Below are 25430 nucleotides of genomic sequence, written 5' to 3' on the forward strand. Positions count from 1 at the left end.
CTTCCCCACTGCTGTTAACTCATGTCCGTGGGTTGTACATATAAGTTCTTTGAGTTCTGTTTCCTACACAGTTTTTGACCACTCCCTATCTATTGAATGCCTACCAATTATGCTTCTTCTTCCCTGTACCTTTTCTCCCCATTCCTCCCTTCCCCCTCTCCACTGAATCCCCTCTGTATGATAGCCATTTCTCTGATTCTGTTCCTGTTCTGCTTATTTGCTTAGTTTTAATTTTTGTTGTTTTTCTTTCTTTTATTTTTTGGGGTTCATTTATTGATAGTTGTGAGTTCTCATTTTACTGTTCATATTTTTTATCTTCCTTTTCTTAGGTAAGTTTCTTTAACATTTCATATAATAATGACCTGCCGATGATGAACTCCTTTAACTTGGCCTTATCTGGGAAGCACTTTGTCTGCCCTTCCATTCTAAATGATAGCTTTGCTGGATAGAGTCATCTTGGATGTGGGTCCTTGCCTTTCCTGACTTCAAATACTTCTCTCCAGCCCCTTCTTGCCTGTAAGGTTTCTTTTGAGAAATCAGCTGATAGCAAAATGAGTACTCCTTTGTAGGTAACTATTTCCTTTCCTCTTGCTGCTTTTAATATTCTCTCCTTATCTTTAATCTTAGGTAACTTAATGATGATGTGCCTGGGTGTGTTCCTCTTTGGGTCCAACTTCATTGGGCACTCTAGGGTTTCTGGACTTCCTGGAAGTCTATTTCCTTTGCCAGATTGGAGAAGTTTTCCTTCATTATTTATTCAAATAAGTTTTCAATTTCATGCTGCTGTTTTTCTCCTTCCGGCACCCCTATAATTTGGATATTGGAAGATTTCAAGTTGTCAAAGAGGTTGAAGAGTCTTGCTTCACTTTTTTTGAATACTTGTTTCTTCATTCTGTTCTAGTTGAATGTTTATTTCTTCCTTTTGTTTCAAATTGTTGATTTGAATCTTGGTTTCCTTCCTGCCACTGTTGGTTCCCTGAATATTTTGCTTTATTTCATTTTGGGTATCTTTCATTTGTTGTTTCATTTTTTGACCAAGCTTAATCAGTTCTTTGAGCATTTAGATTACCAGGGCTTTAAATTCTCCATCAGATCAGTTGGCTATCCCCTCATCGTTTAGCTCTCTTTCTGAAGTTTTGCACTGTTCCTTCATTTTGGCCATATATCTTTGTTAGGGGCCGCTGTGAAGTTATAAGTTGTAATGGGCAGGGCCTTCAGCAGTCACCCAAGCAGGGCAACCCTCCTTGCTGCGCTGCAGCTCTGCCTGTGGGGAAGGGGCCCGAGGGGCAACAGTGCAACTCACCTGCTCATCTCTAGTGCACTTTTCAATGAACTCTCATGTGAGACTGGGAGTTTCTCCTGCCATGGCAACCACCGTAGTCCACAGCCCACTCTGAGTCTGCTTCCCCATAAGTCAGCCGTGCCCACACAGCCCCCTGCCTCACCACAGCCAGCCCAACCCACAGTCCACTGCTGTGCCATGGTTTCTCTCCGACCGCTGCCTTACTGGTCTGGTCACTCTGTTTGGCTGTTTCTTTTAATCCCATCGTTCTCAGAGTTCCATGCAGTTTGATTTTCTGGCACTTCTGGTTGTTTATTGATTTTAGATTGGTTGCTATCCTCCTTTTGGTTGTGCAAGGAAGTAAAGGGTTTCTACCGACACCTCCATCTTGGCTGGGACTTAGAAAGTTTCTAGTAAAAGAAAAAAAAGAAGTATATTAGCAAAATGGACAGTTAGATACAACATGACTAGCATTAACCCCCACTGGGATAAGTATATGAGATATAGATAGATAGACAGATAGATGATAGATAGATAGATAGATAGATAGATAGATAGATAGATAGATAACACATAGGAGTCTGTCAATTACCACTCATTTGTTTCAGCAGGTGGGACACAGGGAATCAAAGTTAAACTGCCAAAATTTGGAAGCTGGACTTAAAGAAAAAGCCATGAGCCTTTTAATCTAAAAATATGGATTAGTCATGTTGATACTCATCAGTCACATTCAGAGAAGGAAAGTGCTAGATGACTAAGAGAATGAAGTACATTTGCAGTCATACCTCGGGACTTGGCTTCAGAACTCGTCAAACCGGGTACTAGTCGCATTTTGACAAAAACAAAATGTTTCCGCACTCAGTGCTTTCTTGCCACTGGTGGTGCTTTCTTGCCACTGGTCACACTTGCTAGAACTTGTATGAGTCACAACACCACCTTGCAGGAGAAAATGCCTCATCAATCATCACTTGCTTGCAACTTGTCGGAATGAATTAATGACGAGTACCAAGCCACCACTGTATTTGTGTAAGCTTTGCTGGTGCTAGGTTCCTGAGCTGAGCCCCTTGTGCTGGGGCTGTAAACTCAGTGTCAATAGACATGTCTCCAGAAACTGCTCTTGTTTCTTGGGATTGTCCAATTTGTAATTAGCCAAAGACACTGTAGTCAATAAACAGATCCCAAGGTTACATGGCTCATCACCCACAGGAACAGCGAGTTATAACTAGGTTTTCTCTGGCATTGACGATTTTTTTTTGTTTTGAGTTTGTGACTGAAGCTTTACAGAAGACAAAGCAAGAAACCATTCACAAATACAGACCCAATTTATATATCAACCGATCAGGGCACAGCATTGTATAGCACAGACAGTACTGGATGGGAGGGACAAGGAATGAAATGATCCTGTTGTCAGTGTAAGAGCAACCAAACTTGTAAATAATTTTTGCAAAAGTATTTGAGCCAAAACTGACAACAATTTCTGGGATGCAAGACCTTAAATGCTTGGGAGAGTAATGATTTTGCAGTTTCTTTTCTTTTATACACTTGAAATCAAAGAGGGAATGAATGGAAGTTTACATGAGAATGGAAAAAAAGTAAGGCGGAATTGGGTTACAGGTTAGTTAACAAGACGTGTTTTCTTGAGGGAGTTGTGCTCATTTCAAGGTATGTTTAATAAAAACAATGGACAGGGCTTGCTTTGGGCAAAGCAAGTAAATGGTTTACTAAAGAAGTAAAGAAGGTCAACATAGGTTAATGGTTAACATAAAGAAGTAATGTGCATGGGTGTGGCCACTCACCACAACCTGCCCAGTTAGAAACTTATAATCAGATCACCCTGTCAGGTTACTTTCTTCAGAACCCTTTCTCGTCCACACTTCCAGCAATTCACATCAACCACAAAGCAGAGGAATAAATGAAATTAAAATGGACACTTAAAGCAATTACTAGACAAAATATGGGGTAATAGAGAGAGCAATAAGGAGTAATGTTCCAGATTAAAAGAATGTGCTTCAACTCGTGCTAAAGTCTAATTAAAGGTAGATAATCAGCTGAATTGTTTCTAAGAGACAGGATTGGCAATAAAGAAGTAGTGATAAAGGACGTAACTCATATCATAATCACCCAAGTAATTTTTAGACAATTTTTATTCTAGTCATTATTTTAAAAACAGAGATTCGGTTATATGTCTCCAAGATAGGAACATTAAAATTCCAGTAATCTGTGATTTGTCATACAAATATGACTGCTAGAATTTCATCAATAAGATTGATGGGCTGGATCAACCCTGCTTCTCATGAATAAGCACATCCGATGCTTGTAGAATCTCATGGCCAGGAGGAGAGAAACTCCACAGAATGCAGGCTGGATGTAAGTTGAAATGAGCAGAGGGGAGGCTGTGGTCATGCCGTATTTGCTGCTCACTATGGGAATGTATCTCAAGGCCGTCTTCTCTGGTAGTGAAAGGGAAAGATACAGAGGGAGACAAAGATAAGTGGTAGGAGAATTAGGCAACCCTTTGTTGGCACTTTAAAGGAGAGTACAGAACAAGAGAATGAGCTCTTGCATGCTTACCATTTAGGTCTGCACCCTTTAAGGGAAGATCCTGAAAAAACATTCCATCACTGAGCGAATCATTCTGAATCCATTGCTGTGGACGTGGACAAAATGCTATCCTGTATGGCAATAATGAATGAACCTGGGGGGTATGGCCAACGCCTAGTAAGATAGTTGTAATTTGGAAATAGAAGTGAGAATAACAGGGTATTTAATAAATGTCAAGATTTTTTACTAAGAACTCAGGGAAAAATTTACGTGACAAAACAGCCAGCCAGACTATTAACAGAAATGCAAAGCTGAATGCATGCTTTGGAATCTATCAAGATATTGACATGTATACCTAGATCCTAAAAAGGATCTGAAAATGGCTTACTTTACATAAATGGCTGCATTTTGTGCATAAGGAAAATGTCACTGCTTTTTTAGATGGTTTCTAAATCCTATGCAAAAGGTCTAATCTTGATATAACATGGTACAATGACAATTAGTTTAGGAGGTATCAGCCAGAATAAAAAAGAAAACTGATTTTTAGGAATCGGACATGTAATAATAATAAATAATAATAACAATAACAGTGAAATGGGAGCCGTGAAGACTTGCTGTTTCTGGATCCTGGCAGAGTGAGAAGGGCAGAAGCTTTGTGAACGTGGAAATCTGAACTTAGCTTTGAGACAGTGGGTCTATACACCACTGAGCCCCATAGGCACACAGAAGAACTATTGATAATACTAGGAATGACTGCATCACGTGTCCCTAGTTAGGTGATGCCTGGGGGTTATGGGTATACAGTTTAAGGGAGACCAAACCCTGACTCGCTCTGGGACAGCAGTGACATGGCAGGCCATCAGCCGACCTTGTGTACTGAGACACCCCCGGGGGCCGAGGTCCGGCCGCAGCCGGGTCCAGGGGTTCCTGAAAGGTGGGTAAAGTGTCGGCGATGGGAGATGGACGACAACAGCACGCAGAGGACGGTGACGCTCTGTTCCGTTTAGTGCAAGTACAAGCAGGTTTTTGTATTTTCGTTTTGGGTAGTGATTAACATTTGCGGTCAGGCGAAGCAGGAAATTTTCTACCCGGATCTTTTAAATCAGACAATTAGAAATAGCTGTATGTAGAGAGTTTGAATGTCTTATCGTTTATTGAAGTTCTCAGAATTTGTCATGGGGCAAAAGGATAGGCTAGATTGAGTAGAGGTTATGGGAAATTTATTATAAGGCCTTTGTGATGTCTAACTCAGCTATCTATCTTTTCTGTCTAAAATGTTTCTCGATGTACTATGGACTCTGACCCCCTGGTAATTGTTTCTACGAGCTTAGTTTGTAATAGCTAACCAGCTTCTCTCATTTCTTTGCCTGTCTAATTCTAATTGATATATATTCCTATTCAAGGTAAAGGAGGGGCTGTTACTCCAACAACTTTTAGACATTCAGAGGCTATTTCATTAGAGGGGATTTTATTCTCTGGTCAAGAAATTATTTTGTACAACTTCATTGGAATTATGCAAATCAATGAACCTGAAATACAGGTGTCTAACAATCCCACCACCTTCTGATCACATAAGTTCTTCTTTGGGAACAGTCAGGGATAATTTCTTACTCAGGTTTATAAATACCTTGTTTATATAATTTTGGGGCATGATTCAATAGTCTGGGGAGAACTAGTTGTCTCTTCAGAATTTTCCTCAAAGTTAATCACTGACTCATTTCAAGCCTCTTTCTCCTCATGGCCTGTTCCTATGGGAATCAGGGTGCGATATAAGACCATGAATAACATCAGCAAGGGAGGTACTAAGAGCAACCCCCCCCCCAAAATTACTGCCCCCTTTGTATGCCACATTCTCTTCCATAAAGATGGATTCCTTGAACTCCTTCTTTCCATGCCCAGACCTTGGCCGACGACATAGTTGGAAAAGGACGTGGCACCCGGGAATGGTCCTCAGGCCCATCCTGTTTTTCCGCTGATGGGACTGGGCTTACTGACCAACAATGCCTGTGTGGAACCAAGTCTCGTTATATCCTGTGTTCTTGTCTCATACTAATACAATATAATCTAAATCCTCTTGGATAGCTACAAGAATCTCTACTGTGTGAATGTGTCTACACGACCTGCCTCCTTTTATTGGATATCTGTGTTCCTTCTAACACACTGCATGAATGACAGTGGCTACTGATCTCTGTGCTCAGAAGGAGGTTCCCGGCTGCTGGAGCTCAGTTCTAACTCAGTGGGGACAAGCGAGACAGTTCTTCCTTTCTGCCCCATTCCCACATACCCCATAAACTGGGGATAACAAAGTCTAGGACTTGGTACGTTTTAGAAGTTTGGGGGACCTGTTGATAGGAGAAAAGTGCAGAGACAGCTGGTTCTGAGTCCCTTCCACTTGGCTCACTGGTCAGTCCCGCGGGACCATCTTCCATCCCCTTTTGGTTTTGAGCTGTCACTCCGGCTGCTCTTTCCATGGGTCCAGGGCTTTTATTTAGGGCCCACTTACCCAGGGCCTATTATACTTTTAGGGACCCACAAACCTGGCTTAATTAATTTTAATTTCTTTTAAAATCAGAAGAAAAATGAAATAATAATGATGATGATGATGATGATGATGATGTATATAATAATGAATCCAGACTGGATTATATTCATCTTTATATCAACACAGTTATAAAATATAATGTTAATATTTTTATGGCAAAGGACTCTATACCTGGGGAGGGCTTTGATCCAGCACCTGGGTTGGAAACTTCCTTAAATCTTTGATGTGAACTTAGGGGCACTAATTTTAAAATCAGCAAAAATTGACACTTTTCAGTGCAATTTTCCAGTTCAGAAAATTAGCTTCATATTTATTCAATTGATTTGTGTAGTCATTTATTCCTCAGTTGTTTTCCTCTGTGGAACACTGATTTTAGCTTCTTATTTTCTTCCACTATTTTTTCTGTTTCTTCTTTGAGTCCTTCTTCCCCACATTCCTTGCTCTTCCAACTGCTCCCTTGTCATAATACATCCTTGTATGACCACTCGGTCATGGAAGCACACACACATTTTACTCCAACTTAACAGTTGTACAATTTATACATAATTATTTGGGCTTAAATAAATTCTAATGGCATCAATTAATAGTTATTTAATGCCAAAGGAACTTTTGCATAAAAATTAATCTGTACCTATTTTAATGCTAAATTTATCATTTATATTCTAATAAATGAAATTATAACATTAACTTTACTAAACATTCATTGCATAATTCCCACTCATTAAAAAAAGATTAAAATTGCAGGTTTAGTAAGATGTAGTCTAGTGAATTGTTAAATTTTAAAATTTTAAAGCAATGAAAAATAGTATATTTTATAAATATAATGATTCAAAAGCTTATTTTGTTCTAAAATCCTCAATATTGGGTTTTAATTATTTCTTTACCACTGTTACTTCAGATTCCTTTATAATGCCTATTTTGTTACCCACCCAGGATGACCTTCCCGAGAAAACCTTCCTCCAAGTGGCTCTACTTTACTATTGTTCTCTCTAGTTCTGGCACTCAGGAATTAGCATCTCCCAAATCTGAGTTAAATACTGCATTGGTTTCCTAGGGCTACTGCAACATAGTACAACAAACTGGTGGCTTGAAACTAGCAAAATGTATTATCTCACATTTCTGGAGGCTAGAAGTCCAAAATCAAGGTGCTGGCTGGGCCACATTCCACTGAAGCCTCTAAAAGATGAAGCTTCCTTTCCTCCTCAGCTTCAACAGACCTGGCATTCCTTGGCTTGTGGCAGTGTCACTCCAATCTCTGCTTACCCCCTGACAGGGTCTTCTTTCTCTCCCTGTGTCTGTGTCTTCACACGGCATTCTCCTCTCTGCATCTCGTCCTCACTTCCTATAAGGGCACTAATCATACTGGATTAGACATCATCCTAACTATCCATCCTAATTTGATTACATCTGTTAAGACCCCATTTCCAAATGTCAGTCTGAGGTACAAGGGTTTAGGACATCCACGTATCTTTTGGAGCAATTCAACCCAATCCATCACAGGCTCCTTGGCTGGGGATGCTGAGATTTCTCTGAATAACTTCTCCCCGGGTCACTCGTATTTTTCTGCTCCCTACACAAAGCCGAAGTTAACCACTGTATCCCCAGTCTGATACAGACACCATCCTTTCTCTCCTCCTCCTTTGTGCTTGTGTAACAGGGTGCAGCCAAGAGGGGGGCCTCAGAAAAGGATTTGGGATGGGGTCCAGGAAATATTAAGATGTCCTCAACCCCCCTCCCAGGTGTCAACTGGGGGAATGGACAAATGGAGCAGGGCCATTGAGAGCTGTTTTGCATAGCAACAGTTTTGCAGCTAACCTCTGGAATGGTCATTTAACATATCTATAACCTTTAACTGGCTGCATAGATATATTAAATAGCTGTGGCCATGCTTTGAACCAGGGAGAAGGAAGTGACTTCTACCCAGGATATAACTGGGGGCTGGTTCCCACCCCACCCCGGTTACAGTGCCTACATGAGAGCTTGGAGTTGATTGGTTCCACACCATGGGGCCTCACCTGCCCAGACTCACAATGGCAGCCCAGTAAACTTGTAATAATAGTATAGAGATACTGGCAGGTGTAACTGATTGTAGGAGGAGTTGGAAATGGGGCTGCAAAGGAAGACTGGTGTGGGATTTAAACCCAGACATGGAAGCCGTTGGGGAGAGAGCCATGTGGTTTTAGCAGAGTAAGGTTCCCCCCTGCAGCCAGGTGAAGAGAAAGACACGTGCTTTTGGCAGAGTGCGGACCCCTGCAGCTTTGGTAGAAGAGGCCCAGGTGGCTTTGGGATGCTCCCTTTGGCCACGTGGCCTGGGAAGCAGGAGAGACTTTGCCTGGAAGAAGGGTGAAAGAACACTTTGCCAGTGGACCATGAGAAGGTGCCACATGACTTTGGAGTAATTAGAGATCCTGCCTGGATGGCGACACAGCTGACGGTGCCAGTGGCCTGGAAACTCGGACATTTGCTTCTTTTCCTTAGATACAGTACCCCGAATTAGGGCAGGGGGGAAGGGAGCGCTGTGGGCATCTGTGGTTATCTTAAAGTACCTTGATATTTTTATGGGGACATCGGGTCACTACTTTAAGTCTGTACAGCTTTAAATAAACCTTTCCTTTCCTTTTCACAAATCTCTGGCATTGAGAGATGTCTTTCCTCTGGTGGCGGGCAGACGAGCCCAGTAGGTATTAGTACACTGTCCTTGGGAGGGGGCCCTGTTGTTCTGTAGTAGTATTTGGCATTCCTGGGTGGGCCAAATATTGCCCTCCATCCCGAACTCTGTTCGGTAACACTTGGAGTATAGATGTGAAGCCACAGATGCAGCAGCTGTCTTGTGACCATAGAAGAATGAATGAAAAAACCATCTGCTAAGGATGATGGAGCAGGAAAATTGGCAGGGCTGGAAATACTGACACTGCATTGCTGTTGTACTTTTGGACTACTTACTATTCAGAAAATTATACCCATTATAGTTAACTCACTATACATATTTTATATATATAGATTGCAACCAAGCACCTTCTCTTGCTTCAAAAACAAGCTCAAGAGAATGAAACTCAAAATGAAGCAGCTATTTTAATGGACTGGTTCTGGGTCTCTCACACAAACCTCTGAAAGTCAACTATATTTATTAGTGATTTAGTATTAGCATACCTGTATAGCTCAGAACAAGAAGATAGCATCCTTTTTCTAAACATAACAAATGCAGGAGTGGGCAAACACAGGTTAATAATAAAAATACAATAATTAATAAATGTATGAGACCATTCTGCAAGGCATGGGCCCAGCCCCCCATGGCAAACATTTACTTCAAAGCAACTTCCTAAAATCCAAGCTAAACCTTCCTAGGACCAGTGTAACCTGTTCAACCACTTTTGCCCTTTTCACTTGCAAATATCCCTCTTCTGTAATGTGATTAGCGGCATTGGCCCCTTTGTTTTCTGTAAAAGGTAACCACCTAAAGCAACCTGTGCTTAGTAAACAACTACCATCAGGTAATGTGCTGAGAAACCCAATGACGGCTGGTCCCAGCAAGGGTCAGGTCTTTTGCTCCCCTTGAGAGAAAAGCCATGCCCGCCCTCTTCCTGCACAGGACTAGGAAGTCCATGTGAATGTCTCATTTCATCCGTAATGACGCGGACACTACGGGCCGGTGTCCAAATAATATCAATACAAGAATAAACCCTGTTTCACATACTCATAATTGTAAACCTACTCTTGCCCACCCCTATAGTATATATTTTTAATTCTATTTTTCTTGTTCATTTTGTTTTTGTACTTTTATTTATAAAAGTATTACCTTCTACATTTCCATATTTATTAGTGAAATTGCAAGCTGCAGTCTCATTGGTGACAGATGTCTGCCTCACAAAAGGACTATCAGTCCCAACTCATTTGTTCACATGTCTGTTTGGCTTCATCTCTGCTGACTTTAAGCTTAGATATCAATTACCTTCGACAGAGCCCATTGGCAAATTTCCTGTTTGATTTCTGATCTGTCTGGCTTGTTCTCAATCCTTTGTCTCTTCCTGGTTCAACTGTCCTAACTCTGACTTTGGCCTAAGATTTTAACCTTCCGCAAAACTGGAAGCCCTAGTGAATCTTGTCTGTGGCTACCAGGGGAGTCCAAACTCCTGGTGTCCCTGTGCTGCACTGGAAGAAGAGGAGTTGCCTTGGGCCACACATTAAATATATTGTGACACATAATCATGCACACAAAAATATAATGTTTTAAGTAAATTTATGATTTTGTGTTGGGCCCTCTTCATGGCCATCCTGGGCTGCATGCAGCCATGGGTGACAGGTTGGACACCCCTGGCCAAGAAAAAAGAGAGAAAATAAAAAAATTCAATATTAAAAATAAGGGAAACTACCAGGGGTCTTAGAGAAACTAAAAGAATAATAAGTGAATGTAAGAGACACATTTTTGTCAATAGATTCAACAAGCTAGGTGGAATGAGCACATTCTTAAATGAGTCCACTTCGAAAACCAACGTGAGGATAAAGAGAGAATCTGAAGATCCTCACGTCAACAACTGTGAAAGGCCTGCCACTGTGTCCTGCTCACAAGTTAACAGCACAGTCAGTCGTGGTTTCAGAGACGCTGAGAGAGAGCGAGACCTCTGGGCCAGCGACGAAGGGAGGCAGTCCACTCCCAAGCAGTGGTCAAGGCTACAGCTTTTAAAGACATTTTCTGTTCCTTAAATTTTACTTATATTAAAGATCTACCTATGCATAATTTAAAATACAAATAATCTTATAGAAACACAACTGCCCCCAAACCACAGCCTACAGAACATGCTGGGCAATGGGGTGGGGCAGCAAGCTGACAGCTAAAATGTTCAAAGGAAACAGCAAAACTGTTGTTGAAACCACCACTTCCTTTAGGTTGATCCAGTCGAAAGCATTTCCTTCTTAGGAGTGAAACATTTACTAGGCTGAAAATGTGTAACTAAATTGAATGGTGTAAACATTAAGTCTCAATGCTGTGAGATTATATGGGCTACATTATCTCTTTGCCCATTTATACTCTGTGTTTCTACCTATAAATACCTGAGTTATGCTCAGGTGCCTGACACGTTCCACTCATGAATGACCAACTCAAGTTGTTCAATATGATGTAAACACCTCATAAACATGAGCATGAACCTGTTAATACTTACTCATTTCTTCATTTTTATTGATTTAGAAAGTACATTTATCTTGTTTGAATTTATAATATTTTTTAAATTTAGCCATCACAATGATCTTAGGATAACTGGTATCAGAAAAGGACTGTTGAAAGTAAATTATAATTTAAAGGAGAAGAAAATTGTCAAAATAAAATGTAAAAAAAAATTTAATGGGTTTTTAAAAAACAAAGAAATAAAAATTTGGAAATTTTCTTTTTCATATTTAACAAATGTTCAACTGAGATGTACAACTAAAACTAATTCTTAGAAACAGAAAAGAATAAAATTAGTGTTGATCGGTTCATTGAGGGGATTGGCATAAATTTTTTAAAAGTTATGTGGTAACACAAAACTGCAAATTTCACTTCACATTTGACTTTCAAAGTAAAGAGGGTTATTTACATATAATCAGAGTTCTTAATCAATTTTCCCAAGATTGCTTGTAATAGTTTGACATTTACATCATCCTCCTTTTGAAGACTAATGGAGTCATTACTTTGTATATTTGTTCTCCTTCAAATATTAACCAGTTTAATTGTAGTCAACATTGTGTCAACAGCTTTTTAATCAATTTCTAAAATCCTAAATCTTTTTGCAAGAATTCCAGTCTCAGGCTGCAGTGGATTTGTTCTATTGCGCTGCCTTATATTGTAAGAGGTGGAGAGTATTGTGAAGTTAGCAAAGAACTGCAGAGATGGCATCTCTCCCCACAAGGACTGAGGAGGGTTAGTGATCAGGGAATAGAAGTGTTTGGATTGCAAGTAATTCCATGTAGATTCATTAACAAATGTTTTTGTTTTTGTGTAATGACTGCTATAGCTGCCATATACCCCCGTGTAATGTGGTGACTTGGACAGGAATACTTGAATAATGCAGATGCCTTATATTTTCATTGTTATACAAGAATATGTTAGGAGAGAATCTATAAAATCATCTAATAATGACATTACTAACAACTTCTTTCAAATCCTAATCTCATATTAATAAAAAATTTGAAGTTATAAAGTTTGGAGAATTATAAAAAAACCAAAATATACTTTTAAGTACATATTTATACATAAAGTCCCTAGTTGAAAATATTCCTAAACTCTATCAATACATACTTCTATTAGTCATTATACTCATACTAAACATCATTATTTATTTAAAACATCACTAATAGAAATATAATGTAAATCACACATGTTATTTTAAATTTTGTCATAGCTACCTTAAAAAGTAAAAAGAAATTTATTTTTTACTATAGTAAAATTGAAATTTATTTTTATAATAAATTCATTTTATTAATAAATGTGAAATTTGTTTTTATAATAAATCATATTTAATCCAATATATCTAAAATACTACCACTTGAACATGGAATCAATATTAAGAGTATTGAGGAGATGTTATGCATCCTTTGCTTCATACCACGTCTAAAATTCAGTGTGTATTTTACACTTAGCGCACTTTCCCATTTCAACTAGTCACCTTTCCAGTGCTCAGTAGCTCGTGTAGCTAGCGGCTATGACACCAGACAGCACAGGTTTAAAAACTGAGCTCTTTCTTGCAAGTGCCTCAACTCTACAGCACATGTTACCCAAGTAGCCTCGTGTTTCTGTAACACGAGTTGAGATGGGGATTCTGATTCCAATGGTATATTGACTGTGTGTTTGTGTCTTTTCCAAATTCATGTGTTGCAGCTGTGATGGTGTTAGGAGGTGAGGCCTTTGGGAAGTAATTAGATTTAGATGAGGTCCTGAAGGGGGAGCCCCCATGATGGGATTAGTTTCCTTACAAGAAAAGGAAGAGACCAGCCAGTCTCTCTTTACCATACAATGACGAAGCCCGTGAAGGCAGCCCTCTGCCAGTCCGGAAGAGGACCTCACCAGGAAATGAGTCAACCAGCTGCCAGCAGAGGGGACGTCCTTTGTCTCTAGATCAGGAGTGTCAAACTCATTTTCACTGGGGGCCACATCAGTCTTGCAGTTGCCTTCAAAGGGCTGGAATAATTTTAGGACTATATAAATGTAACTACTCCTTAACTGTTAAGGAGTTGAAATTCCATTTGGCCCTTTGAAGGCAACTACAAGGCTGATATGGCCCCCGGTGAAAGTGAGACACCCCTGCTCTAGAAGCTGGGCAATGAAGTTCTCTTGATTAAACTACCCAGTCCATGATGTGTTGTTAGAGCAGCCTGAGCTGAGGAAGACAGGAGAGGCATTAAGAGGTGATATGAAAACAGACTGTTCTGCCTCACAGTTCAATGGGAAGGAAAGGAAACAAGGGGGCACAGAGGAAGGGGGATTCTTAGGGGAGTCAGAAAATGCTCCCACCCTTTGCGACAGCTCGGATGGATCTGGAGAGCATTATGCTAAGTGAAATAAACCAGGCGGTGAGGGACAAATACCATACGATCTCACCTTTAACTAGAACCTAATCAACAAAACAAACAAACAAGCAAAATATAACCAAAAACATTGAAATTAAGAACAAACTGACAGTAACCAGAGGAGAGAGGGGATGGGATAACGGGGGAAAATGGTGAAGGATTTACAGGAACAAGTATAAAGGACAAATAGACAAAACCAAGGAAGGTGGGGGTGGCTTCTGTGGTGGGGAGGGATGGGGGAAAGGCAGAAAACTGTATTGGAACACCAATAAAATTCAAAGGTATTTAATAAAAAAGCATAAAAATAAAAAGTAAAAAAATAAAAGGAAAAAGTAAATGCAACACAGAAGAGGCAATATTTGAGATGGACCTTACATGATGAATAGGAGTTTGACAGAGAAAGAAGTGATAAACTGGATCAAAAAGAACAAAAACACTAAGTTGCAGGAAAACCTGGCATTTGAACCCTGTAGGAAACAAGATCGCGGGGTAAGTAGGCAGCTGGAGAATTGCAAAAGTGTTGGATAAGCCATTGCTCAAAATAAAAGGGGGTCTGATCTAAGAGTCGCTGAGCAACAACAAACTACGATGCCCATCAGCACAATTGTTCTGTTTTCTGAAGTCCTACTTAATAGAAACGAGAAAAACATTTTTTGGTGTAGGTTGGGCTGAACTAGTTCACAGGGAAATCTCAAGAGTGAGAGTATTAAAGATACTGGTGTGAACGTGCTTATGATTTTTTTGATTATTGGTACCTAAGCAAGATAATGAAAATATGGCTGGAGTGCGGGGGCGATGGGCTGAGAGAGTGAGCAGAACCAGAGTACGGTTCTCAAACTTTGGCCATACCCAAGGGGGCTGCTTAAAACACAGATGGATTGCTATAGGGTGGATATTCGACTGCACAACAAGATGTGTGAGTCATCGGTACAAAGAAGAGAGATAACCCTGAGTTTAATTCACTGCTTCCCTTTACTAACTGTGTGAACTTGAACAAATTACTTAATGCTGGCCCTCAATTTCCTCATCAAAAAGGCTTCTCTGTAATACATACTCTCTAGGATCACAATGAAGTAAACATTAACTGCGCACATGCTGGACCGTGGGACACCATGAAATGAAAAGGACAAGGCCATTCTGTCATGTGAAAGGCAGAAGAAAGCTGCCCTCCTTGAGTCAGTGGAGCAGTCCACCATACAACTATGAAACTTCCTCATTCTTGGGCAGGGTAGAAGCTAAAGGGCAGAAGGTGAAACTATGTTACTATTGGCAACTGCACACATGTTCTCTCTCCACACGAAAGCTGACTTTCCTGAACACAATTTGCAATTTGTGCAGAGATCTTTGCCCAGCTACTGCGTGGCCGCTAGAGTAACCGCGGAAGTCCATGAGTCATTCTCTCGTCTCAACCCAGCAGAGAGGCCCTGAAGGAACCGAGAGCGTGGCGAGAACTTCTCGTTTGCCTCGCTCGGACCAGAGCACCAGGACTCCACAGAGAATCAGAAAAGGGAACTCCAGGCAGATTTTATGCCGAAACTGAGCTGACTCGTATTTGGGCCCTTATCAAATTAAGAAAGGCAACAAGAGCATGTGAACCTTCAATAAATATTTTCCTATGAAACATATCTAGGCTAAAGAAAATTTCCAGAATTATTTGTAGAAGGACAAGCGTAGCAATGTTTAAGAGTTTAGAAATGTATGCTCCTCAGTTCTGATTGTGACATTATCTTTAACTTCCTATTTTTAAAAAGTCACTACTCTGTTGAAGTGTAAGCAGAGTCGATCCCAGGGTTTGTAAATTTGGTTTGGGTGCTGTCTCTCTCGTTATACCATCCCACAAATCAAAGGCAGAATTTAGAAGTTCCACCGTGGCTTCTTTGGAAAGCCTGTGCCTTGAGGTCAGCTAAAGTTAAAAAGTGATAAACTAAAATCTAGAATGTAAAGGAAGAGAAGAGAAGGACTTAAATATGGATATGGACAAAACATTCCCTTTGACCAAAGTTTAGTCAGATTTCTTGAAGCCCTGTTCTGGACGAGGCCTTGGTCTGGCTGCCTCTCCAGCCAAGCCAAATCTGCATAGACCTCTGCCAGTGAAAATCCTGCCAAGTCAGTTTAGAGAAATTCTCTCCCAGCCTTGCTATCTGATCACTCTCAATATCTGACCAAACTCCTAACCCCCACCCTCAACATCTGATCACTCGGGCCTGCTCCGAGTAATTTTTCCATCCACCCATTTTTCCCTCACTCCAACTCTACTCCTTGGTTATAAATCCCTAGCTGTCTATTGTATTCAGAACTGAGCACAGTTTATGCTGAGGTCTCTTTTCCCCTACTGCAATCATTTCTGAATGAAATCCATCTTAACTGCCTTAACCAGTGTCGGGCCCGGTTCTTGGATGATAACTGATACCTAATACATGTATACACATGGATCTGATGTTCAAAATAACAACATGGGCCCAGTGCCCACGTGATGACGTAGAAGTGTTAGTACACTTCCTAAGAGAGTAATTGGACACTCTATACTTGAGATCTCCAAAACACTTACACCTTATTATCCAGTAATTCTCTTTCTAGGAACCAATTCTACTAAATGTGGACTATGCTTTATGTATAAAGATATCCACAGCAGCATTATCTATAGTAAAGAAAAATTGAAAAAAATCTGAATATGCAACAATAATTGGTTATGTAAACTATGATGCATGAATCTGAGGAAGCGTTGTGCACCCCTCAAAATGTTTACGAAGTGTTGTAGGGACCAAAAACATACCTATGAAATGATGGTAAGTGGAGAGAAAAGGCAGCATAGAAAATAGCACAAAATCATGTCCTTATTTAATAAACACAACTCTGCATGTGTGACATAATCTGCATCAAAATCCATTGTAAAGCTACAGCAATACTTTTTATGGAGTCCTGATATATTTTTTTCCAAACATTTAGCTTATCTAAATGTACTGCTATAATATATAAAAATGTTCGATGTTAAATGTACTTGTGAAACGTGCATACTTATAACTAGGATATTTAAAGGGAAGTAATAATAATAGTTAATATGTATGGTACTTGCTGTGTGTCAGGGCACTTCCTAGGATTTCTCTTACAAATAATTTATCCATCCAATGAGGAGGTACCACAATATTGGTATCCCAATTTTACAGATAAGGAAGAAAAGGCCCAGAGCAGCGAAAAGTCCCAAGTCCTGCAGCCAGCACTTCGGTCTTGATTTGATCCCAGACCACTTAAAGAACTTGTGTGCGTAACAACCAGAAAGAGGATCTGCAATCAGACAGACCCTATGTTAACATCTTCCTGGTGCCACGCTCTTGGTCCAGTTATGTAACCTTCTTTGTCTCAGTATCATCAATTGTAGAGAAAATACATATGTCTCGGGAGCACAGCGAGATAATGAATACGACCAAAACCCAGGCTGGTGCTTGTCATCCCGACCCAGACTAGCATGGCCTCCATCACCATGTTCTTTTCATAAAAAGGGGTGCCTGATGCGGTGGGAGGGGTTACCCAAGGGCTACTTTGCTCTTCCCCACAACCCCAATATTTGAAGGTATGCTACTATGAAAGCAAGTCCTGGACAAAGGCCACTAATGGTCTAAACATTCATTAGCAAACAGTTACAAAAACTGCCCTGCTCTGTCCTCTGACACCCCAACCACACCACTGTAAGGAGGCTCTGGTGACACCCGTTCTGAAGTCGGGGTGGGGCGAGGGGGTGGGGGTCAAGGCTGGGGATAGGGGCCTGCCTCTGGACAGGGCTCTAGAGAGCTGTGCTGGGCTGCTTCTCCACACCTGATTTTTGCAATGGCAGGAGGCATGCTCAATTTTCCTTCAAACCATCCATCTTGAATACTGCTCATTCTGCCAGAGGAAATCATTCCTGGATCTAATTAACTAACTCTAATGTCCATCTCCACAACCATCCCTGAAGTGCTAAAATCACCTTTGGAGTGAGGATTTCTGATTACGGTGCTTCAGAGTTCATTGTTCCTAGAGCGTGAATTAGAGTTAACTCATATACACCTAAAGCGGGTTTATCTCAAGTTATTATTGTGTGAAGTATTGTCACACAGACAATGTAACAGTGATGTGCTTGTTGTTCAGTTGATAAATACAATAGTCTTTCTCCCTCTTTGGAACCTTTATCTTTGTCCATTCCCACCCACCCATCAGCACCCTCAAGGAGCGGTGCCTAGAGGCTTTTGGAGCCTAAATATTTATAGATTCTAATCAGAGAGGAATTTATAGGGGAATAAGGGATTTACACCATTTCTCCCCCAAGAAATAAGAAAGCTCGCCATGTATTTAAAAGGACATATCTAGGTCAAGTTATGATGTTAACTAGATATTTCAACCACTGTGTGCTGATGAGTCCAAAAAACAAAGTTTTAAAAAGCATTTTTGCAAGGCATTTCTAGAAGTAAAAGATATGTTTTTATTTAACCAGCAGAACCTCTGTAAAAACCGAAACTGTTATTTCTGGAGATTTCCCCAAAACTCGGACTAAGCCGCAAAAAAATCTTGTGTTGTAATAGGTGCTGTGTCACTGAGAACCATTGAAAACAGATTAAAAGCAGGAAACCATATATGGAAAAGCCCATTTCTGTAATCTTGTCATTCAAGTTCCACTTTCTTAAAGCTGCAGTCGGCTGCGCTTTGTAAAACAGAGACAAGGAAGCACACTCAGAACCTGCAGCGGCTCCGAATTCCAGCCCCTGGACTTCACGTCAGAGTGACCAACTGGCCATGCGGGTCACCCTGGCTCTGACAGCCTGGGTGGCTTCTGTAGTCTCCAGTTATTCCTATTCAACAAATAGTTTGCCAGATATCGACAATGAAGCATTTATCAAAGACTGTGTTCATATGCATAACAAGTTTCGATCAGAGGTGAAGCCAAGAGCCAGTGATATGCTATACATGGTAAGCAAACTATCAGTGTCTGTGGCATAAGTCAGAAACAAACGCGTGCATACTGATTTGGGAGGCAAATCCCTGGTGACCCTGAGGGATTTTTTTCATCGTGATTTATGTGCTCAGTGAATTGACTGTCTGTGATCAAAGCAGACCTGTGTAGCTCTATCGGCACCTCAGCAAGTACATTGCCTTTCTGGTTTTGCACACTCCTGCTCCTCTGGCCGTGGACAGGCTTGCCCTCCTCTTTTTGTCCTTTTCTTCCCTTTAATTTTTGGGAGGGTTTTTTGTTTGTATTGTCTCTAAGCCTACTTTCTGTTTGCCGGCAGAGTACTGATTTTCTCAGGAAGACAGCAGAGTCTGGGGGAAAGATAAAGCTTTGATTCACTTAGGTTTGGGTCTGAGTCCCAGTTCTGTGGCCGTGAGCTGGTTTTTAACATTTCTGAGCTTCTTGAGATGTGAGGTGTCATGATTGTTAAATCTGATAAAATGTGGGAAACGGCACACAGTATTTTGCACACACAGGTAGGTATCCCTCGCTTTTCAAAACTTCTCCGTATGCCACTTGGCTTTTATGAAAGACCTACATTTGTACCTGTTTTCGCCAACTGAAAGAAACTTGGAGAGGGTGTTTGCCTTCATGGGGGAAAACAGTGAAATGCAAAAGTAATGCTCAGTGTTTGCTCACAGCCTTTGTAGAGGCAGCCACACCCCAGCAGCGAGAGCGTCCTGAGCTCCTTCCCGGAACCACCCTCAGTCTCTCTGCATCCAGCTGTCTCGCTTTGATCCGTGTCTGTGAACATCTGTTTTTCAGATCAATTTACTTTCTGCATCCATGAACAAGATGTGTCCTGAATTCACTGTTTTTTCGCTGTCCACAGTCTGGCTTACTAAAGGTTTCACAGTGTGCTCTACTTTCAGGGAATGAGGAAAACCTATAATAGACCCTCAATGAAATGTTGGTCTGTATTAATCACCTAGATTTTAAAATGCACAGAACCAGATGATCATGTTTCCTCCTAGCCCTGGTCATTACTTGAAGACCCGCTTAGGTAAAGGACCCTTGTGCAGTGGTGCCTTCACTGTTCTTGTCATCACCCACATTCCCCAAGTTCCCACTTGGCTCATTCTAGTTGTATTGTTGGATACCAGACAGGTTCCACTCTTGACCTTCTTGCTGCTTAATATTTATTTTTACAGACTTGGGACCCAGAACTAGCCCGGATTGCAAAAGCATGGGCAAGAAACTGTAAGTTTGCCCATAATGCACGGCTGGGGCCACCCCACAAGCTGCACTCAAATTTCACTTCTCTGGGAGAAAACATCTGGACTGGGACTCTCAGCATATTTTCTGTGTCTTCAGCTGTCACAAGCTGGTACAATGAAGTTCAATACTATGACTTCACGACTCGGAAATGCAGGAAGGTCTGTGGCCATTACACACAGGTAAGAATCTTCCCTATATTGTCTTGAAACGGTCTTTTCATGAGTGAGGAGAACACCAGAGCCTAGTGTTGAGAAAATATACAGGAAGCTAGTACATCTGTAAAAATGCAAGAGTCGGGATTACAGGCTTACTCTTGAAAATAAATAAGTGGAACAGACTGTAATACCAAATAAAATAGCAGTTGAAGAGTTTAGTTAAGTAGACATAGGTAAAATGTGAGGCCCACCAAGGTTTTGAATAGTTTTGATACCTGCTCTCTTCCTGTGGGCCTTTATTCCATTTGTGAGCAATCAAAGGACATTCTGAGTGGGTTTTCAAGTGTGAGTGCTCTATAAAATTTGAGGGAGTTATTTTGAAACTATAAAATTGGGAGAAATAAGCCTCCCAGACAGAAGTATCAATAAGAATCGATGCTTTCATATCCTCTTATTCTTCCAAAAATGGGTCGAGAACCTACCCAGTACCACAAAAAGAGAAAAGAAACCCACAGTCACGCCCCCACAGAGAGGCCGACATCTGACCCTGTACATACCACGATGTGGCTTTTCTTCCCCCAAAATTGATGATACCAGCCCCAAAACCAACCCAGAGCTTCCCACTGAGAATTTTTTTTTTACCTAAGCTTGTTTTAGCTTTTGAACCTTAACTCGGGTTGACAAATTATGGAAAGAAATCCTCAGGAAGCATTTTCTGAAGTCTTCTTGGTAGGCTACCTTCCTATCCTGAATGCATTTTGTTTCGTTGTTTTTTTTTAACTTTTATTTCCTAGCATTCTTTGTTAAACCAATAACTAAAGTTACTCAATCTATGTTTCACTGGTTTGAATGCACAAGAATGCGTTGAAATGAGGTACAATGGCAAAAACATTCTTAACAAGGCAGTTAACTTGGCACAGTAGGTGTTTTTAAAGAGCAAATGTTATTAGAAAAACTCTCAATACAGTTCAGCCTTATAAAGCCTTTGACTTCACTGCTAATATTACAGGTAAGATGAGTTTGGCAAAGTTACAAGAGATTATTTTGATGAGAAAGACAGGACTCATTCCACTGAAACTTTCATCTCAAAATGATTGTAAGCAAGGAGGAATTATGAAGCCATCAGTAACATTAGTCTGTATCTTGGAAATTTAAATAAGGTTCCCCTAGATTTATCCCATAAGCCATCAATTCTGGTTTATGTTTACCAATAAAATTAACCAGAAAATAAATTTTGTTGAGTTCCCATAAGTCCAAGAGGACAAGAAAGTGAAACCCAGATTGCCTGTTACAGTAGTACCTGCTAACATTATACATTCTAGTGTTTAAATCCTGAGAAACGGTCAGTTTGAGGATGCTGACTCTGATTCAGGCAGTGTTGAAGCTTCTCCCCTGCACCATGCACTAAGGCACTGGTCATGTGTATTAGTGCAGAGTCCTAAAACATAGAACCGGAGATCTCTTCTGTGGTAACACTGTATTGAATATAGTCACAGAGGAGTAGGAGTGAGGGGAATGCAGGGGTGAGCCAGGGACTGAGGGACAGAGCTGGGGATGGCCCTGACCGTTAGCAGTTGACTGTTTGGGAGAGACATACATGTAAATGGACATGTTATAATGCATGGCTAGCACAGTTTGGAGAAACTGACAAAGTACCATATGAGCAAAGGTGACAGCACAACTTATCCGGCCAAAGGGAGATATGGAGCCATAGGAGTTGTTCACACGGCAGGAAACAAAGGAGTCGGTTCTTGAAAACTGAGAGTTGGTCAAATGAAGAGGAAAGGGAAGGCAATGCCAGGCAAAATTAACAAGGTGTAGAAGACGTACCATGTGTAAAATTAGGATAGTACTTCAGCAGGGTGGCTAGTTGCTTAGCGCACCAAATAGGTAGAGCTCAAAAGGCTGTCAAATGGACAAAAGACTTAAACCATGCAAGTTAAGACACTCCATGTGTGTAATTCCATGAAGCCACACTTGATTCTATGTCATACAGGCCTGAGATTTTAGAAATGGCCCTCCCAAAGTGAGCTGAGCTTACTTCCCCTTACATCCAGTGGGGAGAGGGAGGGCTAATGTTTACTCATTAGACATGAGAAAACTCATTTCCTAAAATCCACTTCCTCACATGCAAGTATGAGAGCCCAAGCCGAGTGACCCTAACCCATCCTCCTTAAGAGACAATCTACCCCCACTTCAACAGACGGACCTCGTTATGGGGAACATGCCCAGTACCCCCTGGGTCTGGGAAGATGCGCCACCAGCAATTACTTTTTAAATAAGCATGGTGCTTAGCTCTTTATGTTTAAAACCTCATTTAATTCTTATCACAGACCTGTAAGAAAGGCACTGTTCTCCATCTATAAATAAACAGCCTCAGAATGGTTAAGAAATCATTTTCCCAATGTCATTTAGTCAGTAAGAAGAGCTGGATTCAGATACCAAGTGTGTTGTAAAGATTAAATAATACAACATATGTAAATTATCTAGCAAGGTGAGAGTATTTAGTTTGCACTGAACAAAGATTACACCACTTCTGTGAACTGGTGTCCCAACAGTTGTATTGGAAGAAGGGTCTGCTTGCATAAAACTGGGAGATTCAAGACTTGCCATTTTAAATTCATGCTGGAAACTACCTCAAGTGGGTATTGGAATCTCACACTTATTGTCATCTTCTATTAACGAAAAGCAAGTGATTTTCAGATTTTGGCCTGTGAGGGGTGGTTGTATAAAGACGACAGGTTCAGATCCATCATTACCTCACAAAGGTGTGGTACTTCTTAAAATGTTAACACTTTCGTTCTGTCTTCACTAGAGATGATTCGTATTGTGGAAGAATTTTGGCATATTAATATGGAAGAGTATTTATATATTTTGTTGCCACTAAAATATAAAATTATATATTTTGTTGTTTAGTTCAGCTTTGTAAAGTTTGGGAATAATTTTACTTCAACATGGTTGCAGTTTAGGTTTACTAGTGCTGAAGATACCCACTAGAAGGCGCTACTGGTCTCATGTTTGTTTCTATTTATTTATTTTTTTTTTTCAACCTTGGAAATAGTTAACTTTATATTTTTATTTTTTGTTTTTTTCCTTTTTAATATATTTTATTGATTATGCCATTACAGTTGTCCCATTCCCCCCTTCATTCCCTTCCACCCTGCACACCCCTCTCCCACCATTTCCCCCCTCTAGTTTATGTCCCTGTGTCACAAGTTCTTTAGATTCTATATTTCCCATACTATTCTTACCCTTCCTCCCTATCTATTTTCTACCTACCACCTATGCTACTTATTTTCTGTACCTTCTCCCTGCTTCTCCTTCTCCCACTCCCCTGTTGCTAACCCTCCATGTGATCTTCATTTCTATGGTGCTGCTTCTTATCTAGCTGTCCTCTTCATTTTTGTTTTAGGTGTGGTTGTTAATAACTGTGAGTTTGCTGTCCTTCCACTGTTCATATTTTTATCTTCTTCTTTTTTAGATAAGTCCCTTTAACATTTCATATAATAAGGGCTTGGTGATGATGAACTCCTTGAATTTGACCTTATTTGAGAAGCACTTTGTCCTTTCATTCTAAAAGAAAGCTTTGCTGGATAGAGCAATCTTGGTTGTAGGTCTTTGGATTTCATGACTTGGAATACTTCTTTCCAGCCCCTTCTTGCCTGTAAGGTCTCTTTTGAGAAATCTGCTGACAGTCTGATGGGAACTCCTTTGTAGGTGACTGTCCCCTTAGCTCTTGCTGCTTCTAGAATTCTCTCCTTCATTTTAATCTTGGCTAATGTAATTATGGTGTGCCTTAGTGTGTTCCTTCTTGGGTCCAACTTCTTTGAGACTCTCTGAGCTTCCTGGATTTCCTGGAAGTCTATTGCCTTTGCCAGATTGGGGAAGTTCTCTTTTATTATTTGTTCAAATAAGTTTTCCACTTGTTGTTCTTCCTCTTCCCCTTCTGGCACCCCTATAATTCGGATGTTGGAACGTTTAAAGATGTCCTGGAGGTTCCTAAGCCTCTCATGTTTTTGAATTCTTGTTTCTTCCTTCTTTTCTGTTTGGTCATTTTTTTCTTCCTTCTGGTCCACTTGATTGATTTGAGTCTCAGTTTCCATCTCATCACTATTGTTTCCCTGTACATTTTGCTTAATTTCACTTAGTGAAGCCTTCATTTATTCCTCTAATTTGTGACTAAAATCAACCAGTTCTGTGAGCATCCTGATCACCAGTGTTTTGAACTGTGCATCTGACAGGTTGGCTATCTCTTGGTCACTTAGAATTATTGGCTTTGGGGCTTTGAGCTGTTTTTCTTGAGCCATAATGTTTTGGTCTGTTCACGCCTATAATGTATGAGAGGCTGAGCCTTAGATGTTCACCAGGGCAGGGCAACCCACTGGCTGGGTTGTGACGCTGTATGTGGGGGCGGGGTCAGAAAGGGGAAATGGCATTTGTTCTGCTCTCTCTCGGCTTTCGGTCCCCTCGGTCCCCTCTGCTGCTTCCCGAAAGCAAACCAGGCCCCCGTGGTGCCAGCTCCAGGGTGTATGGGCCTGTGCCCCCTCCAGGACCCTGTGGGTCTCTCCAACAAACTCTCTGTGAGCCTGGGAGCTTCTCCCAGCACCTTGACCCCGAAAGGGTTTCCAGTTGGTGTTTTTAGGCTTTAATTTCCATTGCTGGGGCCCTAGCCTGCGTGGTCTGTCTCAATGCTCGCTCCTTCACCTGGTTTATCTGTGCACGAATGTGTGTGACAGTGGTCACCCAGCCACCTTGTGCCCTCACTGGGTCCACCCGTTGCCACCCCATGCCCGGGATCTGCCAACCGCTGCCTGTGCTCCTGGGTCAGTCCAGACACTTTTTCCTGTGTGACCCTGCTCCGCCAGCTGCTGACTCCGCCCCTCTTATTGATCTGGCTGAATGGTTCATTGTTGTCAGACTTCCATACAGTTCAATTTTCTGTCTGTTTTGGTTGCATTTTTGTTACTAAAACTTTGTTGTCTTTAAACTTGGTTGTATGAGGAGGCACAGTGTTTCCACCTATGCCTCCATCTTGTCCAGAAGCCTCTCATGTTTTTTTTATATATACCCCGCCCCACCCCAACCAAATCCTCTTGGAAAAAAATTTTTTTTTTACACTCTCACAGAACCAAAGAAAATGTGAATGTTTCACAGTTTTTCTAGCTGACTTATTAT

At 40.9% G+C, this 25430-nt stretch overlaps 1 protein-coding gene and 1 long non-coding RNA gene across 3 annotated transcripts in view; one reads left to right on the top strand and one right to left on the bottom strand.

Annotated features, from left to right (window-relative positions):
• Positions 1 to 25430, bottom strand: part of LOC119048895 (uncharacterized) — a 27408-nt gene continuing 1978 nt past the window's right edge. The window contains exons 2-3 of the long non-coding RNA XR_005082410.2: positions 2068 to 2218; positions 1 to 1692 (exon numbers count right to left, since the gene is read on the bottom strand). This is a non-coding gene — a long non-coding RNA (uncharacterized LOC119048895). The remainder of the gene's footprint in view (positions 1693 to 2067; positions 2219 to 25430) is intronic.
• GLIPR1 (GLI pathogenesis related 1) overlaps positions 18545 to 25430 on the top strand; it is a 22287-nt gene continuing 15401 nt past the window's right edge. Inside the window, exons 1-3 of one of the 2 annotated variants that reach the window (XM_037144711.2) lie at positions 18545 to 18842; positions 20034 to 20082; positions 20197 to 20279. In XM_037144711.2, coding sequence (XP_037000606.2) covers positions 18669 to 18842; positions 20034 to 20082; positions 20197 to 20279 — 306 coding nt within the window. In that variant the 5' untranslated portion in view covers positions 18545 to 18668. Of the gene's footprint in view, positions 18843 to 20033; positions 20280 to 25430 lie in introns of both variants that reach the window. The other variant, XM_037144712.2, reaches the window with a different exon arrangement.

Source organism: Artibeus jamaicensis, unplaced genomic scaffold (assembly GCF_021234435.1).
Source record: "Artibeus jamaicensis isolate MK-2021 breed Jamaican fruit bat unplaced genomic scaffold, CSHL_Jam_final contig_233, whole genome shotgun sequence".
In the NCBI taxonomy this organism is placed as follows: Eukaryota; Metazoa; Chordata; class Mammalia; order Chiroptera; family Phyllostomidae; genus Artibeus; species Artibeus jamaicensis.